Source organism: Lemur catta, chromosome 3 (genome assembly GCF_020740605.2).
Source record: "Lemur catta isolate mLemCat1 chromosome 3, mLemCat1.pri, whole genome shotgun sequence".
NCBI lineage: Eukaryota > Metazoa > Chordata > Mammalia > Primates > Lemuridae > Lemur > Lemur catta.
This window is the reverse complement of record NC_059130.1, coordinates 77071972-77097310: the sequence shown is the minus strand read 5'-3', so window position 1 is coordinate 77097310 and position 25339 is coordinate 77071972. Positions and strand designations below refer to the sequence as shown.

The window sequence follows — 25339 nt, the reverse complement described above, 5'->3', positions numbered from 1 at the left end:
TTGCTGATATGGAAAAAGTTTGTGTGGTCTGGATAGAAGATCAAAGGAGCCACGAGGTTCCCTTAAACTAAAGCCTAATCCAGAGCAAGTCCTAACTCTTCAATTTTATAAAGGCTGAGAGAGGTGAGGAAGATGCAGAAGAAAAGTTAGAAGTTAGCAGAGGTTGGGTTCATGAGGTTTAAGGAAAGAAGCTGTCTCTATAACATAAATGTATAAGGTAAAGCATCCAGTGCTGATGTAGAAGCTGCAGCAAGTTACCCAGAAGATTTAGCTAAGATCATTGATGAAGGTGACTACACTAAACAACAGATTTTTAATGTAAACGAAACAGCCTTCTATTGGAAAAACATGCCATCTAGGACTTTCACAGTTAGAGAGAAGTCAGTGCCTGGCTTCAAAGTGCAGGCTGACTCTCTTGTTAGGGACTAATGCAGCTGGTGAACTTAAGTTGAAGTCAATGCTCATTTACATTCTGAAAATCCTAAAATTTCAGAATTATGCCCTTAAGAATTATGCTAAATCTATTCTGCTTGTGCCTTATAAATGGAACAAGGCTCAGATGACAGACAGCACGTCTATTCGTACAGCATGGTTTACTAAATATTTTAAGCCCGCTGTTGAAACCTACTGCTCAGGGAAAAAAATTCCTTTCGAAATATAACTGCCCATTGACAATGCACTTTGTCACTCAAGAGTTCTGATGGAGGAGATATAAAAGGAGTTGAATGTTGTTTTCATGCCTGCAGTCACAGCGTTCTTTCTGCAGCCCGTGGACCAAGAAGTAATTTTGACTTTCAAGTCTTGTTATTTAATATAAATACATTTTGTAAGGCAATAGGTGCCAAAGATAGTGATTCCTCTGATGGATGGATGGGCAAAGTAAATTGAAAACCTTCTGGAAAGGATTCACCATTCTACATGTCAAAATGTCAACGTGAAAAGGAGTGTGGAAGAAGTTGATTTCAACCCTCACGGATGACTTTGAGGAGGTCAAAACTTCAGCAGAGGAAGGAACTGAAGATGTGATGAAATAGCAAGAGAACTAGAATTAGAAGTGGAGCCTGAAGATGTGACTTGAATTGCTTCTTGTGAATGAGCAAGGAAAGTGGTTTCTTGAGATGGAATCTACTCCTGGTGAAGATGCTGGGAACACTGCAGAAATGACATCAAAGGATTTAGAATATCATATCAACTTAGTTGATAAGGCAGCAGCAGGGTTTGAGAGGATTGACTCCAGTTTTGAAAGGAGTTCTACTGTGGGTAAAATGCTGTCCAATAGCATCATATGCTACAGAGAAATCTTTTGTGAAAGGAAGAGTCAATTGGTATTGCACACTTCATTGTTGTCTTATTTTAAGAAATTACCACGGTCACCCCATCCTTTGGCAACCACCACCCTAATAAGTCAGGAGCCATCAACATTGAGGTGAAACCCTCTATCCACAAAACAATTATGACTCACTGAAGGCTCAGATGACTGTAAGCATTTTTTAGTAATAATGTATTATTAAATTAAGGTGTGTACAGTGTTTTTTTAGACCTAATGCTATAGCACCATCAGTAGACTATGGTATAGTGTAAAAATAACTTTTATATGCACTGAGGTGGCCCTTTAGAGTTGCATTGGTTTAGTGACAACTCTTCTTTATTTATGGCACATTTTTATTATAGAATTTTAATTTTTTATATTGGATATCTACTTGACCCTGTGCTTCTTTTAATTTATTTATTATGTGCCAAGTGCCTGAGCCTGTGCCTAGCAGATATACAGTAAATTCTTATTGAATGAAAGAATGAGAGGTGCTAGGATATTCTTTGTGCTTTTGTTTCCTCGTCTTTATAATGGAATAACCAAGACTTTTGAGGGACCTCAGTGAAGAAAAGATTATGTTTGTGTTTTGCTGTAAGGTAACACTGGTTTCCGTAGCTAAGCAGCAAATCAGCACACATAAATGTCCCAGGTATCTAGAGTGACAGAGACTGTACAGGTGAATACTAGTATTCTACATTTACATAAAACGAGGGTGAGTCTAAACACACAATGTACCCAGGAAAATCAATCCATTGTTTCTCAGTACGTCATAAACCATTTTATACCTTCATTTTATTCTTACCATAGAGTCCAAGTATAAGTATCAGCTTCATTTTATAGATGAGAAACCGTCCAGAGAAATAACTGATCTGCCTAAAGTCAAAGTGCAAATTGTTGGTGTTGACATGACCAAACATTATGTATCCTGGCCTCCTGAGAAAGATGCTTGAGATCTATGTCCATAGCTGTATTCTGCCTGCTGACACTTGAGACTCTTTATATCTAAGGCCAAACCTATAAATAATCTCTCCATCCACCCAAACTTCCTCTTTGGCCTGTGTTCCATTAGGTCAATTAACAGCAGCTTCATTTTACTGGGTACCTAAGCTTGAGACCCAGAATAAATGGCTCTTCCTCATGAAGAGGTTCCCTCAGGTGACAAATGTATGGAAGTTCCCATGCCAGACACCAAGACAGTGAAGACAGAGCTTCTACCCTCAGAGACCTCACAACCCAGTTGTTTATATATGTGCATATTGCTGCGGGGAGGAGAAAAATCAACAGACAGATATGATTACAATATAGTGCTAGGTGCTGTAAGCCTGGGGCACTACACCCAGGTTGCGGGCTCTGGCTGGGTCTTAGAAGGCGAATAGGATTTATCCAGGTGATGAGCTTGTGGCAAGCGCCCACCTTGGAATCTGTAAAATGTGCAGCTAGAATGGATCATTGTTTGAAAGGGAGTAAGTATCAGAAAATGAGAGTAGTGCTACGCCAGATTTTAATGGGTCATTAAAGGAGGAGGTTTTTTTGGGGTCGTTTGGCTTTGGTTCGGTTTTTGTTTTGACTTGTTTGTTTTTTTACCTCAAAGGCAACCAACTGACAGATTTTAAGGAGAGGGGAAGGCAAGAGAGCTTTGTGGAAAGTAAAAGAAAGTGTAGTTAGCCTGAAGGGAAAAGCACCTGGGGGCAGACTATTTAGGTCATCCAAGAGTGGGAGTTGGGCAGTGGAGAGGGGCCATGGCCAGATGTCAATTGAATGGGATGGCAAGAAGTGAGGAATAGTGTAGACCACTCTTCCAGGTTGCTTGGCTGAGCAAGGGGAGAGTTCACTGAAAACTTAGGACGTAGGAAGGCTTTTATTGTTTTTCTTGCTCCTAATATTTTTTTTTTAAGTTAGAGAAACTTGAAAATGTTTATATGCTAAAGACAGAAAAACAGTTTAGGAAGCTAAGCAAATGGCTGGGATAGTGGAACTTAATGTTTTGGGTTAGTTACCTGAAACGTAGCTCATCATCAGAGTCACCTGAGGTGCTTTGCAAACAACTATTCTTTGGTCCCCAGCTTAGACCTAGCAAATCAGAATGTTGTCTTGGGAAAGTCTGGGAATCTGTAGCTTTCAAAAATTGATTGTAATGCTCATCTGGGATTGAGAACTACATTTTTGTTAATTTTCTTTTATTCCTTCCATGAATGTTTAAAGAGCACCTGGACTTTTGGGTCCTCTGGGAGTGTCTACTAGAGAGGGAGAAGAGCAGCAGACCCTTACTAATTTTAGGTTATCCCAGAAGCTGATTCTAGATTCTCTGAGTCCATGACCAGGCTGTCTGAACTGAATCGAGGACAGAATGGACTGGTTATTTTTGCATTATATAATTAGCCTAGAATGGACATGAAGAGCTGTGAGTGTGAATCAGAAATTTGAGGATGCCTTCTCCTTCGTATTAGATTAAAATAACCACTGGGAGATAGGAAAGGATCGTTTAGTTAGTCCCAGGAGCAGCTTTGGTCAGCTGCCATTAATTGAACTTTTTCAATGGGCCCTAGCTAACATGATCAGTATGGTGGCAGAGGCACTGAGCAATGTGGCTTGGGTCTCACTTAGGACTGTGAGTTTAAGTCACTCTTTCTGAACCAGAATATCCTTAGCTATAGAATGGTAATAATTATATCTCTTTGCTTAACTTCTACCTTCTGGCTCTTGCCGGCTATTATACACTTGGAACATTAACATTTCTGTGCGTTGGTTTCCTGAATAATCAATAAAACCTACCTCATAAGGTGGCTGTAATAATGGACTGGGACAATGCATATAAAAGCTTTAGCACAGTGCCTGGTACGGGGCCTGGTACTCACTCTGCTTACCATTCCTGGAGCAGCAGAGCAGTATCTGGCGGTCCCTGAAATACAGCCCCTCCAGAATAGCATCTGGTAGAACAGTGCTCAGGATTGTAGTGTGTTAGTAAGGAGTGGGAATTGGAAAGCTGTCATAAGGTACAAGGCCAGAAATTTTGTTTGGGATCCTCAGAACATTAATTTATTTTATTCTCCTCCAAAATATTTGCTATTGCATAGAATATGACTGAAAGGTGCTAAGCAAGTTCTGGTCTGTTGAAGAAATACATGTGTGTTTGTATGTCTGAGCCTCTGTGTATTTAGGACAGCTCTTGTGTTTTCTGCTTGACCAGCTGTGGGGGTAGGCAGCCTTGGGTGTTTTTTCTGAGTGGTGGCTGATTGTCAGAAAGCCTAGAGTTCCTTGAGGTGGGAGGAAACTAGCTTTCCATTCTGCGCATTTTCTTTTCCTACCTTTGGTAGGTAATATTGTTGAGAAAAACAAAAGTCACAAGCTAACTACAATCCATCTCTTTCCCATAGATGGGGTGGTTTGAGGGCAGGCAAGGAGTTTAGAGGACATGGTTGATTTGTTTTGACTGGAAAGGCTGACGACATAAGAACTATTAAATAGTTAGATGTGGATGATAGAAATGGAAGAAAATATTTGGAGGCCAGAGAACCTGGGGCCCACGTGTTAGAATTATCCAGAGAGTTTAGTATGCCGGATGCTGGAGGCTCTTGAGACTCAACAAATGGGAAGTCAGGGACTCTTGAGGGGAAAAAAAGGCTATTTTTTCAGCTGCTTATCTGACAACAGTTCGTGTGCTGTGGTTGAAGAAAAATAAGCCAACAGCTATTACAAAATTGTTGGTATTTGCTTAGAATTAGCATAAGAGCTATAAGAAAGAAATAGTCAACTTGTTGAAGGACAGATAGGATAGGGCTTGTCAGAAGACCTGCTTCCATATTATTATATTACTCTCTCAGGATTTTATGGTACAGAAATCAAATAGCTCCTGTATTCAAGAGCCGGACCTATTGGTATGCTCTGGGCGAGACCATCTTGGCACGTGGTAGGTGCTGGAGGTCAGATCTAAGAGCACCGCTCTCCTTCCTCTGCACCCTCACCTGCATTCTTACTGCTACCTGCCAAAAGTCTTCCCTGGGTTTAGTAGAAAGTGTTCTGGACCCCAAAGCAAATGGTATGGTCACTTATGTGCCTTATACATAATCAGGACTCAATAAATATTTGAAAGGAAGGAGAGAAAAAAGCAAAATGATTTATTAAATCTGTTGTTTAGAGTTTGTCTCTTATAATTTTTGTTTTGTTTTATTTTTTAGAGACAGGGTCTCACTCTGTCACCCAGGCTGGAATGCAGTGGCGCAATCACAGCTCACTGTAGCCTCAAACTCCTGGGCTCAAGCAATCCTCCTGGTTCAGCCTCCCGAGTAGCTGAGACTGCTGGCGCTTGCCACGATGTCCAGCTAATTTTTAATTTTTTTTTGTAGATATGGGTTCTCACTATGTTGCCCAGGCTGGTCTTGAACTCCTGGCCTCAAATGATCCTCCTGCCTCAGTCTCCCAAAGTTCTGGGATTACAGGAATGAGCCACCATGCCTGGCCTGCCTCTTATAGTTTTCACAACAGTATGGTCCTCGTGAAGTCACTTCACCTGTCTCAGCTTCAATTTCCTCCTCTGTAAAATGACAGCAATTCTATTGTCTTTATACAACAAATTGTTGTGAGATTTCAAAAATATATAATGTCTATATTGATGCTTGACCTATAATTATGATTTTTATCTAAATCTCATCTCTTTCTTTGCTGATTGTCATCTGCTTGGCACCCTGGGGATTTTTAGTTGGTAGAGTAGGCTTAAAGAAGGAGAGTTGGGTTGGCTGCACCGTATCTTATTAGTTGTTTTATCCAGATACTGTAGTCCTTCAATGTTTTAATTTTCAGAAGCATTTTGATCTTTTATGAACTGCTGTGAACAAAGTAATTGATATAAAATAGAGGCAATGCTGACCTTGGAAACAATGAGTATCTTGATATCTTCCTGCCCCTACATGAAGTGCACCTTCATAATCACCACGGGACTATCCTTACAGTGAAATCTCCTTTGTTATTTTTTCTCTTTTTTTTTTTTTGAGATGGGATCTCACAGTGTTGCCTAGCCTGGTCTCAAATTCTTGGCCTCAAGCGATCGTGCCACTTCAGCCTTTCTAGTATCTGGGATTATAGGCACAGACCACTGTGCCCAACTGTAAGCAGATTTCTAATTCATATGAATATTAAAATTAGCAAGAATATATTGTCCCTTAATGTACAGACAGAGCCTACCCCTTCCTAAGGGGGCTCATAGATAGAATTAAGGGGTTTCTGAACTTGGATGTTAAATATATTAGATCTTTATTTTAATTAACCTCTAATTCAATTATAAATTAAGGCAACAATCCACAGTGTACTTGTTATACTAGTGATTTTTGTCACCAAAGAAATCATGGCTATTTCCATCTCATATAATAGTTGTTGAATATGTCTTGAAATACCATGTATGCTCATCATGGTTTCCACATTATAGAAGGTATTAGACCTACCACTAAATCTTTCTTTCTTTTATTTTTTTTTTCTTTTTTGAGACAGAGTCTCGCTCTGTTTCCCGGGCTAGAGTGCCGTGGCGTCAGCCTAGCTCCCAGCAACCTCAAAATCCTGGGCTCAAGCAATCCTATTGCCTCAGCCTCTCGAGTAGCTGGGACTACAGGCATGCACCACCATGCCCGGCTAATTTTTTCTGTATATTTTTAGTTGTCCAGCTAATTTCTTTCTATTTTTTTTTTAGTAGAGATGGGGTCTCGCTCTTGCTTGGGCTGGTCTTGAACTCCTGACCTCGAGTAATCCTCCCACCTCGGCCTCCCAGAGTGCTAGGATTACAGGTGTGGGCGACTGTGTCCGGCCTTAAATCTTTCTTAATATATTAATAAGGAAGTACATATATTGTTATAAACTTAAATTTTTGATATTTTGAAAATTATTTTATTATTAGAGGTTTTCTTTGTAATCTTAAATGAAAAGATTCTGGCTTCTCTAGACCACCAAAGCATTCATGGCACAGAAGGAGTGTCCTGAACTTATAACCAAATACAAAGGTTTCCATTACATAGTCTGCAGCAGAATTCAAAAGCAAAATTTTTAGGACCAAACCCAACTTCCACTGGCTACCTGGACTGCAGGGCTTTATCCAAATAACCTATTAGGCATCATTCCTGCTTTTAAGGGTTTGGAGCTAAAGAGATTTTATAGTTACTCCAATAATTAACTTAAATCTTGAGATGAGAAAATACTTCCTCTTGTTCTTGCCCATCCAAGATCACAGTGAGCTGCATGTGATGGCTCCTCAATTTTTAAAGACTGACATTAAGTTTTCTCCATCATGTTCATCTAAATAACCGTTCCTGGTACTGTTTGGACGTTATGTGTATATAGTCGTGGGTCACTATTGACAGTCTCAGTGCTGGCTTATACCCTCTAAGTCAGTAGGAAGTGAGAATGTCCCCCCTTTTTCCTTTTTGTATAAACTTGATTAAAGCCAGTTGGAAGTTTTTTCTTCCTCTCTAGTTGTAAAGCCTTGTACACCCTTCCTGTCATCCTTTATTCTTTGTCATCTTATCACTTTTCTCTTTTGATTTCTAAAGGGTCTTTGGGAATACCTTGACAAAATCCATTACTTTACAGATGAGGAAATTGTGACATCTCGTGTGAGACAGAGCTGAAAATCCTTGGCCAAGGTCATTGTTCATTCTGCAAGTACCTATTGAGAGCTTACGAAAGGCCAGGCCTATGGTGGGCACTAGGAACATGATGAAACTGACTTGGTTCCTGCCTCCATGGGACTTATGGCTCCTCTATGTGAGAGATACTAAACAAATTGCTACATCAAGAAATACACAAAAGATTGCCAATTTTTGCTGTGAAGGAAAATATTGGCTATTATAAGAGAGAATAGTAATTGAGAGTGGTCAGGGAAGGATCTCTGAGAAAGTTAAATTTAAGACAAAACCTTGAAGGATGAAAATAAAGAGCTAAGTGGAAGGTGGAGAAAAGAATTATCCCTGACGTAAGGATACCACGTGCTAAGGGCACATTTGTGGACCTGAAGGACGTAGCTCATGATGAGCAGGGTAGTGAGTTGAAGAGGGCAAAGGTGAAGTAGGAGAAGAGGAAGGGGCCAGATCAGGCAGGGCCTTGTTGAGTTTGGATTTAATGCTAGGTGTAGTACAGTGGGAAACCTCTGGAAGGTTTTAAGCAAGACAACAGTGAGGTTTGGTTTACATTTTAGAAAGAAGCCTTTGGATGCTCTGGAGAACAGAGTAAATTCAGGGTCAGACAGCTTGCCAGACTTAAGAGATGAGACTTGAGCCGGTGGCTTCCCATTCCAAGTCCATTCTGATTTATCAGAGTCTTTTTTCTAGGTAAATACCTACCTGAATTAAGTAGAAAGTGCAAAATAGCACCAGGCCATTTGCAGATGGCTTTCTAATGCTTGCTCTAGTTGACACCTCAGGCTCACATCTCTAACCTACTGAGCACTTACAAAATAATTAAGAGGTCTCAACTCTCTCGTTTCTCAGTCATATAAAAATTCCATCTCTTATCTAAAATATTGTGCTTAGTGTTTAAGGTTACTCGGAGTCACGCATGCTGTAATTACTGTTGACTCTGCCTTCTAAGCAGTAGCTTGTGTCTGCGCCATTTTCCAGGTAAGCCAGCGGGTGGGGCCGTGGCAAACCCCGTGACATTGAACTTACCCAGGTGGTGTGTGCCAGCTTTAGCAGTTTAGTTTGTTTTTTTCTCATAAGATTAAGTATTCAGTCTAGCCTTATGTCTTATTTCAATTATGAAATCATTTCTTTTTAAGTGTCTCTTTAATTGTATTTATTTACATTGTATATTTACAAACTAATACAACCTGTTTTGATTAAGAAACACCTGATGTTTGTATATTTATTCTGCCTCTCAAGAATGCTCAGTGAGCTTTTTATCTGTTGATTGCTAATTCATATCATCATGTATTTCTTGACACACAGAAGTACTGTAGTGTTCTGGAAAGAGAGAAGCAGACATACCTAGATCAGTCAAATCATGGCTCTGCCCTTGTGGCCTTAATCAAGTTAGTTCTGCATCTATGAAATGGGGATAAAATGACGGACTCATAGGGTAATTATGAAAAGTGGCACACTATATATGAATCTGTTTTGTATGATACTCAATATATTTTCACTGTTTTGTTATCGAAACAGCTTTCTTCAGGTATAGTTGACATCCAATAAACTTCACTTGTTTTATACATACAGTTTACACATTTTGACATGTATAGACTTTTTAATCTCTCCGTTTACCTGTCTATTTCTGTGCTAGTTGCATTGACAAACTTTCTTAACCAAGGCAGTGGTGTTTGAAGAAGGGAGTTTTTAGCATTTTAAGACATGTTTAAAATTATCATTGCTTATGTGTTGATGTCATAATAAATTTATTTTTAATTGGATTTTGCATTAGAAAAATAAGATTTTATAATTTATCAAACAACAATGAAGATCATTTCAGCCTGCATGCTGCAGATTCCAATCCTGCGGTTCTCAGAAGGTGTGTCTGGGGAAAAAAGAACTGGGAAATTCTGCTTTAGGGACAGAGAGATGAGTCAGATATAGATTTCACCCTCAACGATCTTAGAATCTTGGGCTGGAGGAGCTAAAACTTACCCATAACAGCAATAGTACGGAAGTAGAAGGTGGGAAGAGGTAAAATGATGGGGAGGATTTTAAGAGATGCAGTAACTTCCAGCTTGGGGATAAACTTCTGTGAGGGGAAAATGCATTTATTGTCCCCTTCACTTGTGTCTGTCAGAGGTAGGTGTGGGGAGCAATTTAAACAGATACAGACCCTGCCCGTTAATAGCTTAAAGCCGAAAGCTGTGCATCATGGCTGACGGGTTGGGTGTGTGCCCGGCTTTTTTCCTGGATGGCTTCCAGCATTTTTGAGGAAAGAGTGAGTGTGCAGGACCCTGCGTTTGGACACCAGCCCAAGCTGTCCAGTGGCCAGACACCTAACTGACGCATGTGAATGGGGGAAGCCCCCTCTGGGTTGCCTGTGTGGATAATAAGGCTCTCATTCACCTCCACAGCTAGGTCAGAGAGTGGCCCGCCTGGGATGTACACACCACAGTGATAGATTACTTCTGGGCTCTGGGGGCCTCATTACCATCATATCCATCATCTTCTGCTAGTACCAAATAATAGGTGAAATTTAATCAGATGCCAAAGGAGTCCTCAACAGGAGAATTTGAGAAACCTTGCCTGATACTGTGCTATAGCGCTGGGAGGATTATAAAGCAACCAGAATGATCTTTTGTGGTGAGACCAAATATATCATGCACTCTGCGAGTTCTGATTTATTTTTAAAGCGTTCTTGCTCCCATTGGCTCCCTTTTTAATAGTTTCACTGTAGCCTGTTTATTGTTACAGATGTTACTTTTAAATGAGGTCATTGAGCTTTCCTTTACTTCCAAAGGCAATGTTTGCCTTTTTATTGCGGGGTTGGCAGGGCTGCCTGGAGAACAGTGCTAATGTGAGATCAAGGTTAAGGCTTCGGACCCCGGGAGACTAGGTGGAGCAAAAGCCTCTTCCATGTTTACATACGCTCACGTCAGCCAGACGTCTCACAAGGGGCAAGTTTCCTGGCAGAGAAAACAGGACACGGGCATTGGGGTCACAGGCCGGCTTGACTCTCGTGGCCCCTTCTTGCCCGCTGTGAAACCTCAGGCGTGTCAAAAAAACTCTCTGAGCCTGTTTCCTCATCGTCATTTGGAGATGATAATTTTCACTCCAAGGAGTTTTGTGAGGATAAAATGTGAACTGCTTGGTATGTAGGTTGGTAACAGGGGTAATGCTAAAAGCACCGTGCTCTGGAAATGCTTTGAGGCCTATATGTATTAATAGTGTATTTTGCATGGCTTTGTTGAAGGACCACTGACGGAATCTAGCTTGCGCTGCTTTTTGTAAATAAGCTTTTATTGGCACACAGCCACACTCATTCATTTACAAACGTCTGTGGCTGCCTTCCTACTACAAGGGCAAAGTTGAGTTGTCCTAACCGAGACCCTGTGGAGCGCAGAGCCAGAAGTGTTTCCTGTCTGCTCCATCACAGAAGTTGGCTGACCACTGTGCCAGACCTAAGGAATGCTTCTATGCAGAGATCCGGTCATTGAAAGCAGTGAGGAATTAGGGGATGAGTGGGAATTCTAAAGTGTTCCTGAATGTCTATGGAGTTCACTCCATTCTGATTTAATGTAAACGCCTGAAGCCTTAGTGCATATTAAAAGATTGGTTTGTTGAGGAGAGAATTAAATGGCATGTGTGTGAGCATTAGCACAAGGCTTGGCATGTGCTTGTGCCAGATGTTTGTCAGAGTGGATTCTCGATTTTGTTCCATCCGACCCTGCCTGGGGATGACCCTGTCCAGCCCTGGGCACATGTTCCTAGAGGTGGGCAGGTCGATAGAGGCAGCACCATGTGTCACTTCCATGGCACAGTTACATGCTGTCCCAGCATTTTTTTTCCTTCAGAAGTTATTAATGATCAGCATAAAATGAGGTTTATTGACCGATATCTTTATCTTTGCTTTACACTTTGGAATTGTTCCAGTAACAGCTGGAGTCGGCACTAAAGCCAGACCTGAGTCTGTACCTGCCGGAAATAAAGATGACGCTGGCATTTGAACATTGACTGCATGTTTTAATTGCTGTCATGTTTGTTAGTATTTGGGAAGCAATTAAAATATTTGTGATGGCTCAAAAAGATAGTCCTCAGAACTAATGACAGGAAGATATCAAAAAGATAGTCCTCCTGCTAATGGCAGGAAGACCTCTGCAAAGTAAATAAAACTTTAAAAATGGTGAGCCTCATTCAGACGGAGAAAGGGACAGGAGCTGAATAGATTGTTCACTCTGTGTTCCACTTCATACAGGGCAACAGCAAATGATATGCACCTATGTACACTGTCCTTTGATGAATTATAAAGAAGAACTTGGCCTCTGGCCTCCTGTCTTGCTAAGCCAGCATCTCCTGTAGTGACCCCACTGTAAAGTGCTCTCTTCCCTGCCCTCGCACATTGGTTGCGTCTTGGGAGGTGGTTACATTCTCAAGCTTTCAATTAGACTGTGGGTAAGAATTTTAATCTTTTTGATCTCTTTACCTCCATCCCACAAAGCAGTTCTGTGCCCATGGTAGGCCAAGAACAAATGAAGAAGAGTTGATCAAAGCCAAGTGGCCACAAGGATAATGGTGGATACATTAATAAATACAGTGAACTAGAGGCAGCAGGACTTCACATCTGAAGCAAGGTCTGTCTGTCTCAATAGGAATTCAGTCCAGCTAATATGAGCTACCATGGCAGGCCAGCCAGTATCCTGAACCCTAAGTAGAAAGAGTGGACCAGTGTCTTGCCTTCTTGGAGTTCATGATGCTGTAGAGGAAGGGAGGCAGGCGTATGACTGTTGCACTAACCATCTGACTTACCAGAAAACCGTCATCTGCACTATATACCCTGCAGATCAGGACAGGTCCCATTTCAGAATTTTAATCCCTAATGCTAAGTATGGTCTAAAAACATAAAATTAGTCTACCCCTTAATATTTAGGCCAGAAGGATTTGGTGAGAAATACATTAGAATCAGAAGAGCTATGTTTGAGATGTGATCTTACCACCCACTAGCTGTGGGTATTCATTTGTTCAAGAAATATTTACTGTACTCTCACTGTTCATGTATTGCTCTAGGCTCTAAGGAGACAAGGTCATGTTCCTGAAGGCATGGACCTTACAATTTAACTGGGGGTGGGAAGGGAGAGGAGAGCATGCACTGGTATAAAACAAATAAGATCATTTCAGATGGTGTTAAGTGCTATAAAGACGATAAAACATGGTAATATTATAAAGTGCCACTTACCTTCTTTAAGCTTTAGTTTGCTATTTGCAACATGGAGATAAGACCACATGTCATGTATGAATTTATAAAAATTAATGAAATACCCTGTGTGAAAGCTCTTTGTCTACAGTGAGATACAGCTCCGTCCTCATCGTTGGAGTCAGCCCTTGTAAACAGATCCTTATTTTGTCATGTGGATGTTTAGAGTGTAATGTAGTTTTTAATCAAATACACTTCGTGCGTTCTTTCTTTTTGCCTTTGCTCAGACTCCTCCCTCCACTGAATTTCTGCCTCATTTCCATCTAAATAATTCTGCTGTTTATTGGTTATTGCAGTAGGGCTTGGTTTTTGCTCATCTGTGTCTGTCTTGCAGCGTGTGAAGCAGTGACCTGTGCATAGTGTGTAATAAACAACTGAGCTGGTCTGGAGCAGAGCGAAAGGGCATGAGAGCTCAGAGAAGGGAGGGGATTCTGATTGTGTTAAAGGGTCAGAAAGACTTCATGGAGCTGTGGGTCAGGATTGCACACAACAAGGTGGCTGGCTTTTGGGGCTGAGGGAATGGCAGCCACAGATCAGTGGCAGCGGTGCAGTATCCACAGGAAGAGAGGCAGGATGGCACGATGTAGGGAACACAGGAGCCAGGGACACCCAGGTTTGACTCCCAACTCGGTCATTTATCAATGAGGTCTTTCACAATCACATACTCTAAGCATATCTTCTCCAAAGTAGGGATAATAATACCACCTACATCCTAGGGTTGTCTTATGCGTGAAATGAGATAACGTAAGGAAAGCTTCTGTCCCAGCACCTGGCACAGGAATTATTCCATAAGTAATAGCTTTACTGAATGAATGTGGTTCTGGCCTTTCAAGTACCCTGTATGCTGTTTCCCTGATTGTGAAGTGAGACAAGCAAAGGTAAGGTCGCGGTCTCAGGTCTAGTCCCTCTGGAGACTAAGCCTATTAACATCACTGTTCTCCACAGCAAGAGAATGTCCCCCAAGCCAGCAAGCATATGCTAGCCCAACAGGGACCCGTGCAGGGAGAGGTGAGATTCGTGCAAATGAATCATTTGTGCTGGAAAACTAATCCAGGACATGTAATGTCACCATACGATGTTAAGAATAATAGCTTCACTTAACTGAAACATTACATTTTCTATACATTACATTTTCTATTCATGGGGCATTTTTTAAGAGACAGAAAGAAAATGATTCATAGAAAATTTACAGCCTTATATCTAAGTGGGGTTTCTTCATACTACAAGCAGTTTATGCAAAGCAGATGCCTGAGGAGCAGTGCCTGCGTGCACCTGTGGATCTGGTGGTTATATTTCATCTTCCTCACTCCTCCAGTTCTTGCAGACAACCTGAAATCCAACCCTGGAATTAAGTGGCAATATTTCAGTTCAGAAGAAGGAATTTTCACTGTTTTCCCAGCACACAAGTTCCGGTGTAAGGGCAGCTATGAGCATCGTAGTAGGTATGTTGACTTGCTTGCTAAAGTTTTCGATTGTTGATTGATTGATCTATATGAAATATGAACTTCTCATTTCTTCACACAGCTCTGCCTCTAAGATGTGGATTTAAATTTGTACTTGTTCTGAAATGATTTCACCATTTAATACGTGTGGACTTGGTAATGCTGGAGCTTTTCTATCACTATCTAACAAGCCAAATAAAACAACATATTTACTAATGAAGTGAAATTGAGCACCTCCAGTGTTTTGAGGTTCGGTCATCATTGTTGAAACATAAACCAGGGTACTTTCTCTATAGTGCAGCCCTGGAACGTAACTTTGTAACATATCTCAGTTGAGTTTAGGATTCTCAGCTTCCCTTTCTATGATAATGTGCTTGGCCGTACTTTTGAAATTTACATGAAAATTTCAACTACTAGAAGTTTCAAGGTTGTCCAGAGAGCATTGGATTAAAGATCACTAACATCCTGCTTTTCTTGCAAAAATGACTTGAGATTATACCACGTAGCCAGAAGGGCAGTAATGGTGAGATGATTTGTATGACTAGACTCATTAATTTACAGAACCCCTGAGGCAAAGATACTTTCCTTTTGACAGTTTTCCGTTTGCAGTGTCAGATGCTTGATGCCAGGACATCTGCAGCCTGGTGCAAGGTGCCCACTTTTCACGCCACTTTCTGGAGTCAAAATGAATAATCACTTTAGCTTCCCTTCGTCTTTACTTTAAATGATATCTAGAATTTTCCTCCAAGGCAAATACTTCTGTGCATCTCCTAAGAAGCACATTTCTTCCATTCCCTCCCCAAACATTCTGGTGAAAACTTGGGTGTCTTGGAGACTGGACCAGAAGTCATGACCTTGGCTTCTAAGTCTGGCTCATCTGGGAAAGCAAGGGCCACCACGAGCCATGTAATTTTACTTCTAAGAAGACAGTTTAGATGACATGCTGCTTTTAATGAAGCACCAGTGAAGGATAGTTTCAAGGGGAAAACAGAACCTTGTCAAAATCAGCATTAACCTACACCAGGCAACTTAGGTTTTCATGTATCTCCCCTCTAAATCTGCATTAATTCAACCCTCGAACCTCTCTTCCCTCTTGGCTGAATAATTCGCCTTTCTCTCCTCATAGATTGCTATTCCCATCCCTTTACTTTCCTCTGATGCCTTTGCAAGTTCTCTGCATCCCTTGGAAGTGTAGAGTGGATTTCAGAACATAGCAAGGCAAGGAAGGAACCGGTGGCTGCCGGTCATGCTATGAGGACGCCTCCCAGTTCGTGCATTTAACGTTACTATTTATGTGTCCCACTACAGTAGTTTTTAACAACTTAGTGTGACAATACCAACACATATCCTGCTTTTCATTTATGTGAGTTGAGTTGGAACAAAGGAAGTGTGTCGTTTTAAAGAAAATCCTCTCGCCTAGCCAGGAGGATCTAAAAAGTTAAATATTTGACCTAGTTGTCAGGGTTGAGATGGTCAGATTTTCCTTCTTTTCTGTTCCCTGTTTTATTTCTGTAGCCGTCTCTCCTGGCTTCTTTTTATCCCGTTTCCCTACTGGCTCACTGGTATTGAGTAGTGAAAATATAGTGGTACTTTAGTATTAATGCAGGACGTTGGGCCTGAGAACACTTAGTGTAAATTTGGCCAGATTTTGAGTTTTTTTGGTACTTTGCCTACATTTATTAATCTGTGCCCAGGCTTTTGTGATTCAACTGGCATCTAACATTTCACGGGAAAATCTAGTGTTTAAGGGGTGTCAATAAAGGAGAGAATTCTGTGGAGGCTGATTTGCTTTCTTAAACTCCCCCTAATTTGTTCCAGCTTTAAAACTGTGAATAGAGACCTCATTAAACCTCTTCTCACAAACTTTCCCGCACTGCGCATTAGCAGAGGGCTGCTTTGATAGGAGGCATTTCTCCTTTGTGGCTCCCCTCATCCCTCTTTTCCTTAATGTTGGCAAACAAAAACCTGGCAAGAAGAGTGGCTATCACAGGCTTGGACAAATTTTGATGGCACAATTTGAAATGCTGTGATAAGGGGCCTTTTGGTGGCTGACCTGTGTGAATTGTTTCAGTACAGAAAGGAAAGGGGCCTCTTAGCAGAAGCCTTTGTATGAGAAGAGAAAAACCAAACCTGCTATTCAGAGCTGCTCAGTGCACTCACAGGTTGTAGGCTGCCCAACTCCAAGTCTGCAAAGGAGAATCCAGCCCTGGCGAGGGGACCTTTTTTCCCTCCCTCTTGGCCTATCTCTCGGCCCAAGGGGCCACACATTCCACTTCCTGTAGCAAAATGGGGAACAGTGGGCAGTATCACTACACAGAGGTGAGAGAGTTGACTCTCAAGTGTGCTGAAAAAGCCAACCTTCCAAAGGCTTTGCTTCTGAAAAACTTCTCTTGGTTGCTTCAGTCTTTAGAAGGTATAAGTCACCGGTCCCCGTTCCACAAGCACACATTGTTGTCCTGTTTGCAATGCACCAATATGGTTTCTTCTTCCATGCTAATCTCTCCATCCTCGTGCCATCCCTGGGAGAGCACATAGAGACCAACATTCCCACACGTCTGTAGTGTCCACAACTGTGTTGAGCCCTTTTACCTAGACCAAGACTGACCTTAGACGGCTTCTCCTCCCTCTAGACCCATCTACGTCTCTACAGTCCGGCCACAGTCAAAGCACATAGTAGTGATCCTGGACCACGGGGCTTCCGTCACCGACACCCAGCTTCAGATCGCCAGGGACGCTGCTCAGGTCATCCTCAGCGCCATCGACGAACACGATAAGGTGATAATTATCCTGGTGACCCCTATGACACAGGTCCTCCATGAATGCCTTTTTAAAATTACTTTGTTTTGTGATATACAGATGCTCCTTGACTTATGGTGGGGTTAAGTCCCATCCTAACTTGAAAATATCGTGAGTCAAAAATGCATTTAATACACCTAACCTACAGAACAACATAGCTTAGCCTAGCCTACCTTGTGCATGCTCAGAAGACTTACATTAGCCCACAGTTGGGCAAAATCATCTACAAAGCCCAGATTATAATAAAGTGTTGATTGTCTCATGTAATTCATTTCATACAGTCCGCTGTAAAGCATGGGTGTTTACCCACTAACAAGGAGCTGCGGCTTGATGCCACCACCCAGTATCTGCAGAGTATGGTCCTGTGTGTCGCTAGCCTGGAAAAAGATTAAATTCAGAGTTTGAAGTACAGTTTTTACTGACTGCATATTGTTCTTGCACCATCACAAAGTCAAAAAGTTATAAATTGAACCTTCGTAAGTCAGGGACCATCTGTGTATTTTGTTTTTAATCTATGTTTACAATGGCTTTGGGAAAAGAGAGTGGTTTAGTTTTTATTCTAATATTTGAGGAAGCAGCTGCCAATCCACCACTACCACCAAACTGAGTCGTGTAAGGCTCCTGTTAAGGTTTCTAATTAGCCGTGACTTTCACTCTGGAAGTTGCACTAAGGAGAAGCGTGGGGGATTTGGCTTCTGCTGGACAGCTGAACTTTATCTCAAGATTGATGGGAAGCTGGGGAGAAGGGGAGGCTGCTCGTGCTTTACTAATCTCCAAGACACTTCCAAGAGCGAGAGGTATGTGTACCGCTAATGATAATCTATTGCCCGTGGACATTTTCTCCTTTATCATTTTGCCTTTGCCAACTCCAGAGGTTTTGCTCACTAAGAAGTTGCCTAAAACACACACCCCATTTCCCTACCCTCACCCCCACTTCTCATTTGGAAATCAAGATGGTTAGCTCTTGCTAAGACATTTCTCTGCATGAAATAACTTTCTTGGTTTTTAAATGTTGTATGTGCACGCAATGCTGGTACTTCGTCTGGGAACAAAAAACAAACTCTAGAGTCCCCCTTGCCTTAATCAATTCTTACTAATCCTTTTCAAATTTGATAGATTGATGCCTCCAGGCATCTATTTGTATTAAATAAACTCTCAGAAACGGTTCTGTAGGCCTTCTCCCTCAGTTGGGCTGTTCTGTTACATAAAAAAAAACTTTAAGTGGTAAGATAAGTTTTTTTTTCCTCTTTCCTCCAGATTTCTGTGTTAACTGTGGCAGATACCGTCAGGACTTGCTCACTGGACCAGTGCTATAAAACCTTCCTGTCTCCAGCCACCAGCGAGACGAAAAGGAAAATGTCCACCTTCGTTAGCAACGTCAAGTCTTCCGACAGTCCCACCCAGCACGCAGTGGGCTTTCAAAAGGCATTTCAGCTGATTCGAAACACAAACAATAACACAAAGTTCCAAGCAAGTAAGTGCATTCTCTCTGAGGACCTATAAGCATAAAGATAGCAGTAGGAACATATTGTAAATTTATCCCATAGCTGTGTTTAGAGGGATTTTTTTTCATTGATATAAAATTGTCACGTCGTCTTCACAGGCATCTAATACTAGGATCTTACTAGATTTTCTTATCTTTTCCAATCAAAGGCAGTCAGTCTGCATGATTCTTTGACTCTGAGAGCCTCCCCCTCCTGCCCCTTTATTAAGAACATAACCCCATTTATTTCCCCACGGAACACCCACATCCTTTCTAATGCTAATTGTCAGTGTTGCCTCCTCATTGACTTGGGGTCTGCTTGTGCACATGGGCACGTGAAGGGGGCAGCAGGAATTCTTGCCTTGATCCCTGCTTCTTCTAGCCAGCTGTCATTTACACGAGCACAGTCCTTCAAATGTACAAAGGCACTCTAATTTAATTTTTATGTATTAAAGAAAATCTGGAATTAGGATGCATACCGAAGTCAAGGGAAAGATATTTGAAATGTGGCTCATGCTTTGAAACTACTGAAAGAAATCTATTTCATTTTCCCTTTTATATTAAAAAATCTATTTGTAGTTTTTTTTTTTACTTTTTGTGAGAACATTAATGTATCCTGTTGAGATAAATTTAAAGAATAAATTTCCAAGCTCTTCATTGTGTCTGCATTTAAACTAAGACGGCACTAATAAATGCAAAGCATAGTGCCTGGCACTATGTGCCTGGGCCTTCAAAAGAAGGAAGCTGCTGGAATGATGACAACTAATGAGGGTAGACGGTGTGTTAGTTTTGTTTCGGCATAACGCATTACCACAAACTTAGCAGTTTAAACAGTATACATTTACTATCTCACAGCTTCCATGGGTTGGGAGTCCAAGTACAACTTAGGTGAGTCCTCTGTTTTAGGGTCTCTCAAGGCTGCAATCAGGTGTCAACAGGACTATGTTCTCCTCTGAGGTTTAGAGTCCTCTTCCGAGCTCACATGTTTGTTAGTAGAATGCATTTCCTGGCAACTGTAAAACTCATTGTAAACTTTACTTCATGCAACTCTTCTAAGTCCCTGGCTTCAGGGAAGGGTTGGACCCCCGTTTAACAAGCTCAGCTGAACAGATCAGACCCACTTGATTTAATCAGGTTACCCTCCGTTGTGATTAACTCAAAGTCAACTTCTTAGGGACCTCTGCCATATCCATCCATCTTTGCCAAATATGCAGCACAATCCCAGGAGTGATAGCCCCTCACCTTTGCCATATTCTGTTGGTTAGAAGCAAGTTGCAGGTTATACCCACACTCAAGATTATATTTAATATAAGGGTTTATGTATATGGGCCATTTGGATCATCTTAGAATTTTGCCTACTAGCATTGGCAAGCACCAGCTATCCACAGGCCAATATTATGGGATGGCTGAGTAGAAAGTTGCCCACGGTTCAGTAAGGCCAGTGGGTAAGGCTGAACTCAGGTATTCAAGGCAGATTGGCTCAGTTGTCAGTGCCATCTGCCTGTCAGCATTCCTCATTCTCAGAAGCATTCTTTCCGCTCCATTCTTCAGTCATAAGCCATCTTTAGAGTTTAAGTCCAATTTTGATTATTACAGTGTTCAAATAATGGAGAGAAATGTTAGACTAGCAGTTGCAATCTCAGATGCCTGCAATGGCCAGACAGTGAGTGTGAGTCCGGCGAGCTGGGGAAGGTAATGAGGATTAGTTGGAGAACATAGTGACATAGATAGCTGTGTGCACCGTCAGGGGCAGCTGCTCTTCTGTTCAGTCTATTATTGCTATGCAGGAACGTCTGCTCAATGTTGCCAGATCTTCTGTTTCAAGAGAAGCCAGAAATCTGGATTTCTATGCGAAATCCCTTGATTTTTCAAATGTTGACATTTGTTCCTGCTTTAAAACTGTGAATAGAGACCTCATTAAACCTCTTCTCACAGACATTCCTGCACTGCATGTTAGCAGAAGGCTGGTTTGATGGGAGGCATTTCTCCTCTGGGTTTTTTTGCGTTTGTTTTTCTTTTCTTAATGTTGGCAAACAAAAACACAGCAAGAATGACCATGAAAGGCTTGGACAAATTTTGATGGCACGGTTTACTAAATGCTCAGAGGAGCCTGTTTGAGGCCAAGTAAGATGTTTCTAAGGTTTAGCTCACCAACCTCCAGTTTATAGCTTTTACTGGCAGCTTAGAGAAAAAATAGCCCAGATTAGTCTGTATAAAGAAATACTTCAGGAATTAGCATTGTCCGATTTATTAAGGAGAGGCTTCAGGGTGCTTTCAGGCGGTGTATATCCTAGGAGTCAAGTATGTGGGTTTTGGATTTCAACCATTGTTCTACTCTGAAATTTTTCTAACCTTGTGAGTTTGTCGAAATTATTTGATGTCCCTAGACCTGGTTTCCTCATCTGCAAACTGGGGGTGATAATAAGATCCAGGATTCTTTCCTAAATATTCAATAAACATTAGCTGTGGTTATTATGATATTCAGTTTTATATAAGACTTCTAGCTCCCGCTAAACTAGAGCAGATACCCTAAATGTCCTCAGTTGACCCTAAGCCCAAGGACAGCGCCAGTAGCCTTGACAACAGCATAGTGAGGGGTCTATTACTCTTCCCAGGAGTTTACACTATCCATCACTACTTCTCTTCACCCCACAGACAATTATTTAGCATTTGCTGGGTGTCTGATGTGGCTTAAGGTGCCATGGTCAAAGTTATTTGAATAAGAGCTGCCCTTTAGATTATTGTAAGGGTTAGTCTGTGCATGAAATTAAAGTGTCTGCCCCATATGAGTAGCCATATGAACAGAAGCTACATGTCCTAGATCATTGTTGGTTTGTACTAATTTTCTTGGTACCAATCAGAAAATCTAAAACTTTTTTACAATGCTGACTCCTCAGTCCCATGGTAGATCTATAACTGATAGCATTAACATTTTGGGGGTTGTTTTTACTGAGTTTGTTTGGGGGGTAGTTGGTTGGGGGATCATTTTTTAGCAAAAAAAAATAAGACAGTTAGGGGATTTAATGGCATGGGCAGAGCCCAAATTTGAGTTGTTCTTCCCATGTGGATATTGACCCCAAGACATGCTGCTGGCTTAGAGAGAGGCTCACCAAATGGGGAGTCTATTGCATTGTCTTGCATTTATGTGCTGCAAATGCATCTTTGCTCTACCCCAGGTCCCTGTAATTACTCATCCCTAACATTACTAATCATAAATAATGCATAAAGAAAAAAATCAACCAAATTTGACAGATCTGATAAGAATGGAAAAATAACTCAATGTTTATTTGAGGATAAGGTAGAAATGGTGTCAGGGGCTGGGAAGAGCCAGTTAGGATACTTCCAGAGTATATGTCTTATTGTTAGGATGGAAAGAAATTGTACTTGGCTGCCAAAGAAGCCCGAGGGCTGCCGGCCTTCTGGTTTTCCAAACATGGGCCTGTGTCCTAAAACAGCTCTCAGTGACAGTGTATTTTATCCAGAATCATAAGACTAAGTAAGAAAACTCAAAGGGTTCTCTCTCAGGTCAGTCCAGGTTTGTCCAGGATTTGTCACACATGGTACATTGCTATAAGGAGATGTTTGTTTTGCACTGTAGTATCAGCCCCATAGCATATCTTTATTTTCCCCACTAGGGAGTCGAGCAGTTTTTGTTTTTCATTTGGAAGCTTAACTGAGGTGTTTAGGGTCCTTATAAAGTAATTTACAGGATTGTATTTAGAACATTGAAAAAAAAATTGACATTTAGGGTTTTTTTGGTTTTTTGGGGGGGTTTTTTTGTGGTTTTTTTGTTTTGTTTTGTTTTGTTTTGTTTTTGAGACAGAGTCTCGCTCTGTTGCCTGGACTAGAGTGCCGTGGCATCAGCCTAGCTCACAGCAACCTCAAACTCCTGGGCTCAAGCAATCCTTCTGCCTCAGCCTCCCGAGTAGCTAGGACTACAGGCATGTGCCACCATGCCCGGCTAATTTTTTCTCTATATATGTTTAGCTGTCCATATAATTTCTTTCTATTTTTAGTAGAGACAGGGTCTCCCTCTTGCTCAGCCTGGTCTCGAACTCCTGAGCTCAAACAATCCGCCCGCCTCGGCCTCCCAGAGTGCTAGGATTACAGGCATGAGCCACCGCGCCCGGCTGACATTTAGTTTTAAAACAGGAATGTTCCTAAAACTTATGGACTTTTTGTGTGTGTGTGTATCAACATTCACTTCCTAATCTCTGATAACTAAAGAGTGAAGTTGAAATTTGCAGTTAATGTTCATAAGAGAATTGTTCAAGCATCAAAATTGCCTTCAAGACTTGCCTCTATTTTTTTTTTACATGTTAGAAATAAAAGGAACATTGAATGCATTCACTTCTTTGAGTCAAATTTTATTCAGTTCAGTTATTTACAACATTGCTACTACATAAATTAACTATACAATTCTGCATAATAAGAATACTTTAAAATGTAAAATGGAAGTTTACGAACCCAAGGAAATTCAAGCATTGTGTCTTCATCATTAGGATAATTTTTAGAAGGATAACTGTATTTGTTATCTTTTGCTGCGTAACAAATTGTCCCAACACTCAGTGACTTACAACAATGCAGATTTATTATCTCATAGTTTCTGTAGGTCAGGAATCTGGGCACGGCGTAGCTGGGTGCCTCAGTCAAGTATCTCATGAGGTTGCCGTCAAACTGCTGGCCACAGGTGCTGTCATCTCAAAGTTCAACTGGGGGAGGATCTGCTTCCAAATTCACTCACTTTGTGACTGGCAGGATTTCCAATTCTGAGAAGCTTCCATTCCCTGTCTCTCCATGGGACTGTTTACAGCCTGCCAGCTGTCTTCCCGCAGAGTGAGAAGGCACCCACTGCAGGAGCCACAGTCGTTTTGTAACCTAATCTCAGTCTTGATGTCCCATCACCTCTGCTGAATTCTATTCATTACAAGTGAGTCACAAAGTCCAAGGCCCACACAAGAGGAGGCAGCGACCCTGGAACATGAATGAATATCAGGAGGTTGCCTGCCACAGCCACTATAAAGCAGCCTCAATGAAATGACAACAGTAGGAACCAGAACATATAAGTGTATAACATATTATTAATGTCAATATTTATTTCTCAATGAAAAGATAAACTATGTAGGATGTCCTAAAAATGTATATTGAATCGAAGAATCTCAGAAAGAAAATGTGAAAGTCCAGCCCTCTGACCTCCCTCCTTTTATTAAAGTGGGCATTCAGCCTCTGCTTGTTTATATCTCTAGAGGGAGGAAATTCATCACTTTTTGTTTTTGAGTCCACTTGACAGACATCCTTCCCACTGAGCTAAAATTACTTCTCAGTTACTCTACCCTTCGGCAATATTTTTAGAGTAGTTTTGGTCTTAAATCAGAGTCGCCACTGCAGACCAGTAGAAGGGGTTCGTTTTTGTTTTGTGTGTGTGCTGAGGTTTCGTCCTCTTTTTGCCATCACCGTTTTGCTCACACTCTTTACTGAAATTACTTAAATCAGTCCTATTACTACTCCATCATATAGACAAGGAAATTTAGGTTTAGAGAGGTCAAGAAATCTGCTTCAGTCTCCCAGACTCAGCCTGTAAGTAGCAGAACTGGGTTTTGGACACAGGCGACTGGCTGCTAAATCCATGTTCTCACTGCTCTACTACAGTGCTGAGATAGTTAGTGCAGGGGCAGGTAACCTGACATATCCAAAGAGCCCCTGGAAGAACCAACCATTTTAAAGCCTAGTCCCCCCAAAATGTGTGTTCATGGCGGTGATCCTGCATCACTGGGGAAAGGATAAATCATGGTCTGAATCCTCCGTTTCAGAGGGCAGGAGAGATTTCCACTTGGACTGGCTTAAATTACTGTAACCATAGGTGCCTACAGGGCATCGCCTTCTTTTATCTGGGAAATTTATTAGGAACATCTCTTTACCTGACACTGGGTAAATGAGGCCTCGCTGTCCAGAAGGCGCAGGAGGGAAGAGAGGCAGAGGCCGGGAGATGAAAGCCGCAGCATCGAGCGGGAAGGACTAGGAACAGCGGGCCAGGAGGGTCCTCGGGCCAGGCAGGTCCTCGAGGTGGGGAAGTCCAGGGGAAATGAAAAGGAAACTGAACTGCTGCCTTTAGCCAGAATCCAAACGGAGCATTCAATTTGTATGTTTTTGTTTAGATACAGACATGGTCATCATTTACCTGTCAGCTGGCATTACATCAAAGGACTCTTCGGAAGAAGATAAAAAGGCAACTCTCCGAGTCATCAATGAAGAAAATAGCTTTCTAAACAACTCCGTAATGATTCTCACCTATGCCCTCATGAACGGTAGGTAGCGTTTCGAGATTTTTCTCTCAGATCAAAGATCCCTCTAAATGTATGCTGCTTTAAAAAAAAAAGAAGAATCGTAAGAGTGTGCTCAGACGAAGGCTATGGGGAAAGGCGTAAGCTCTTTCCCTACCTGGTGCTGGTATTC

At 41.5% G+C, this 25339-nt stretch overlaps 1 protein-coding gene across 1 annotated transcript in view; it reads left to right on the top strand.

Moving 5' to 3' along the window:
• The window catches only part of CACHD1 (cache domain containing 1), a 202100-nt gene that overhangs the window by 130215 nt on the left and 46546 nt on the right, over positions 1-25339 (top strand). Inside the window, exons 5-8 of the mRNA XM_045547842.1 lie at positions 14481-14607; positions 17238-17382; positions 18661-18877; positions 25042-25191. Coding sequence (XP_045403798.1) covers positions 14481-14607; positions 17238-17382; positions 18661-18877; positions 25042-25191 — 639 coding nt within the window. The remainder of the gene's footprint in view (positions 1-14480; positions 14608-17237; positions 17383-18660; positions 18878-25041; positions 25192-25339) is intronic.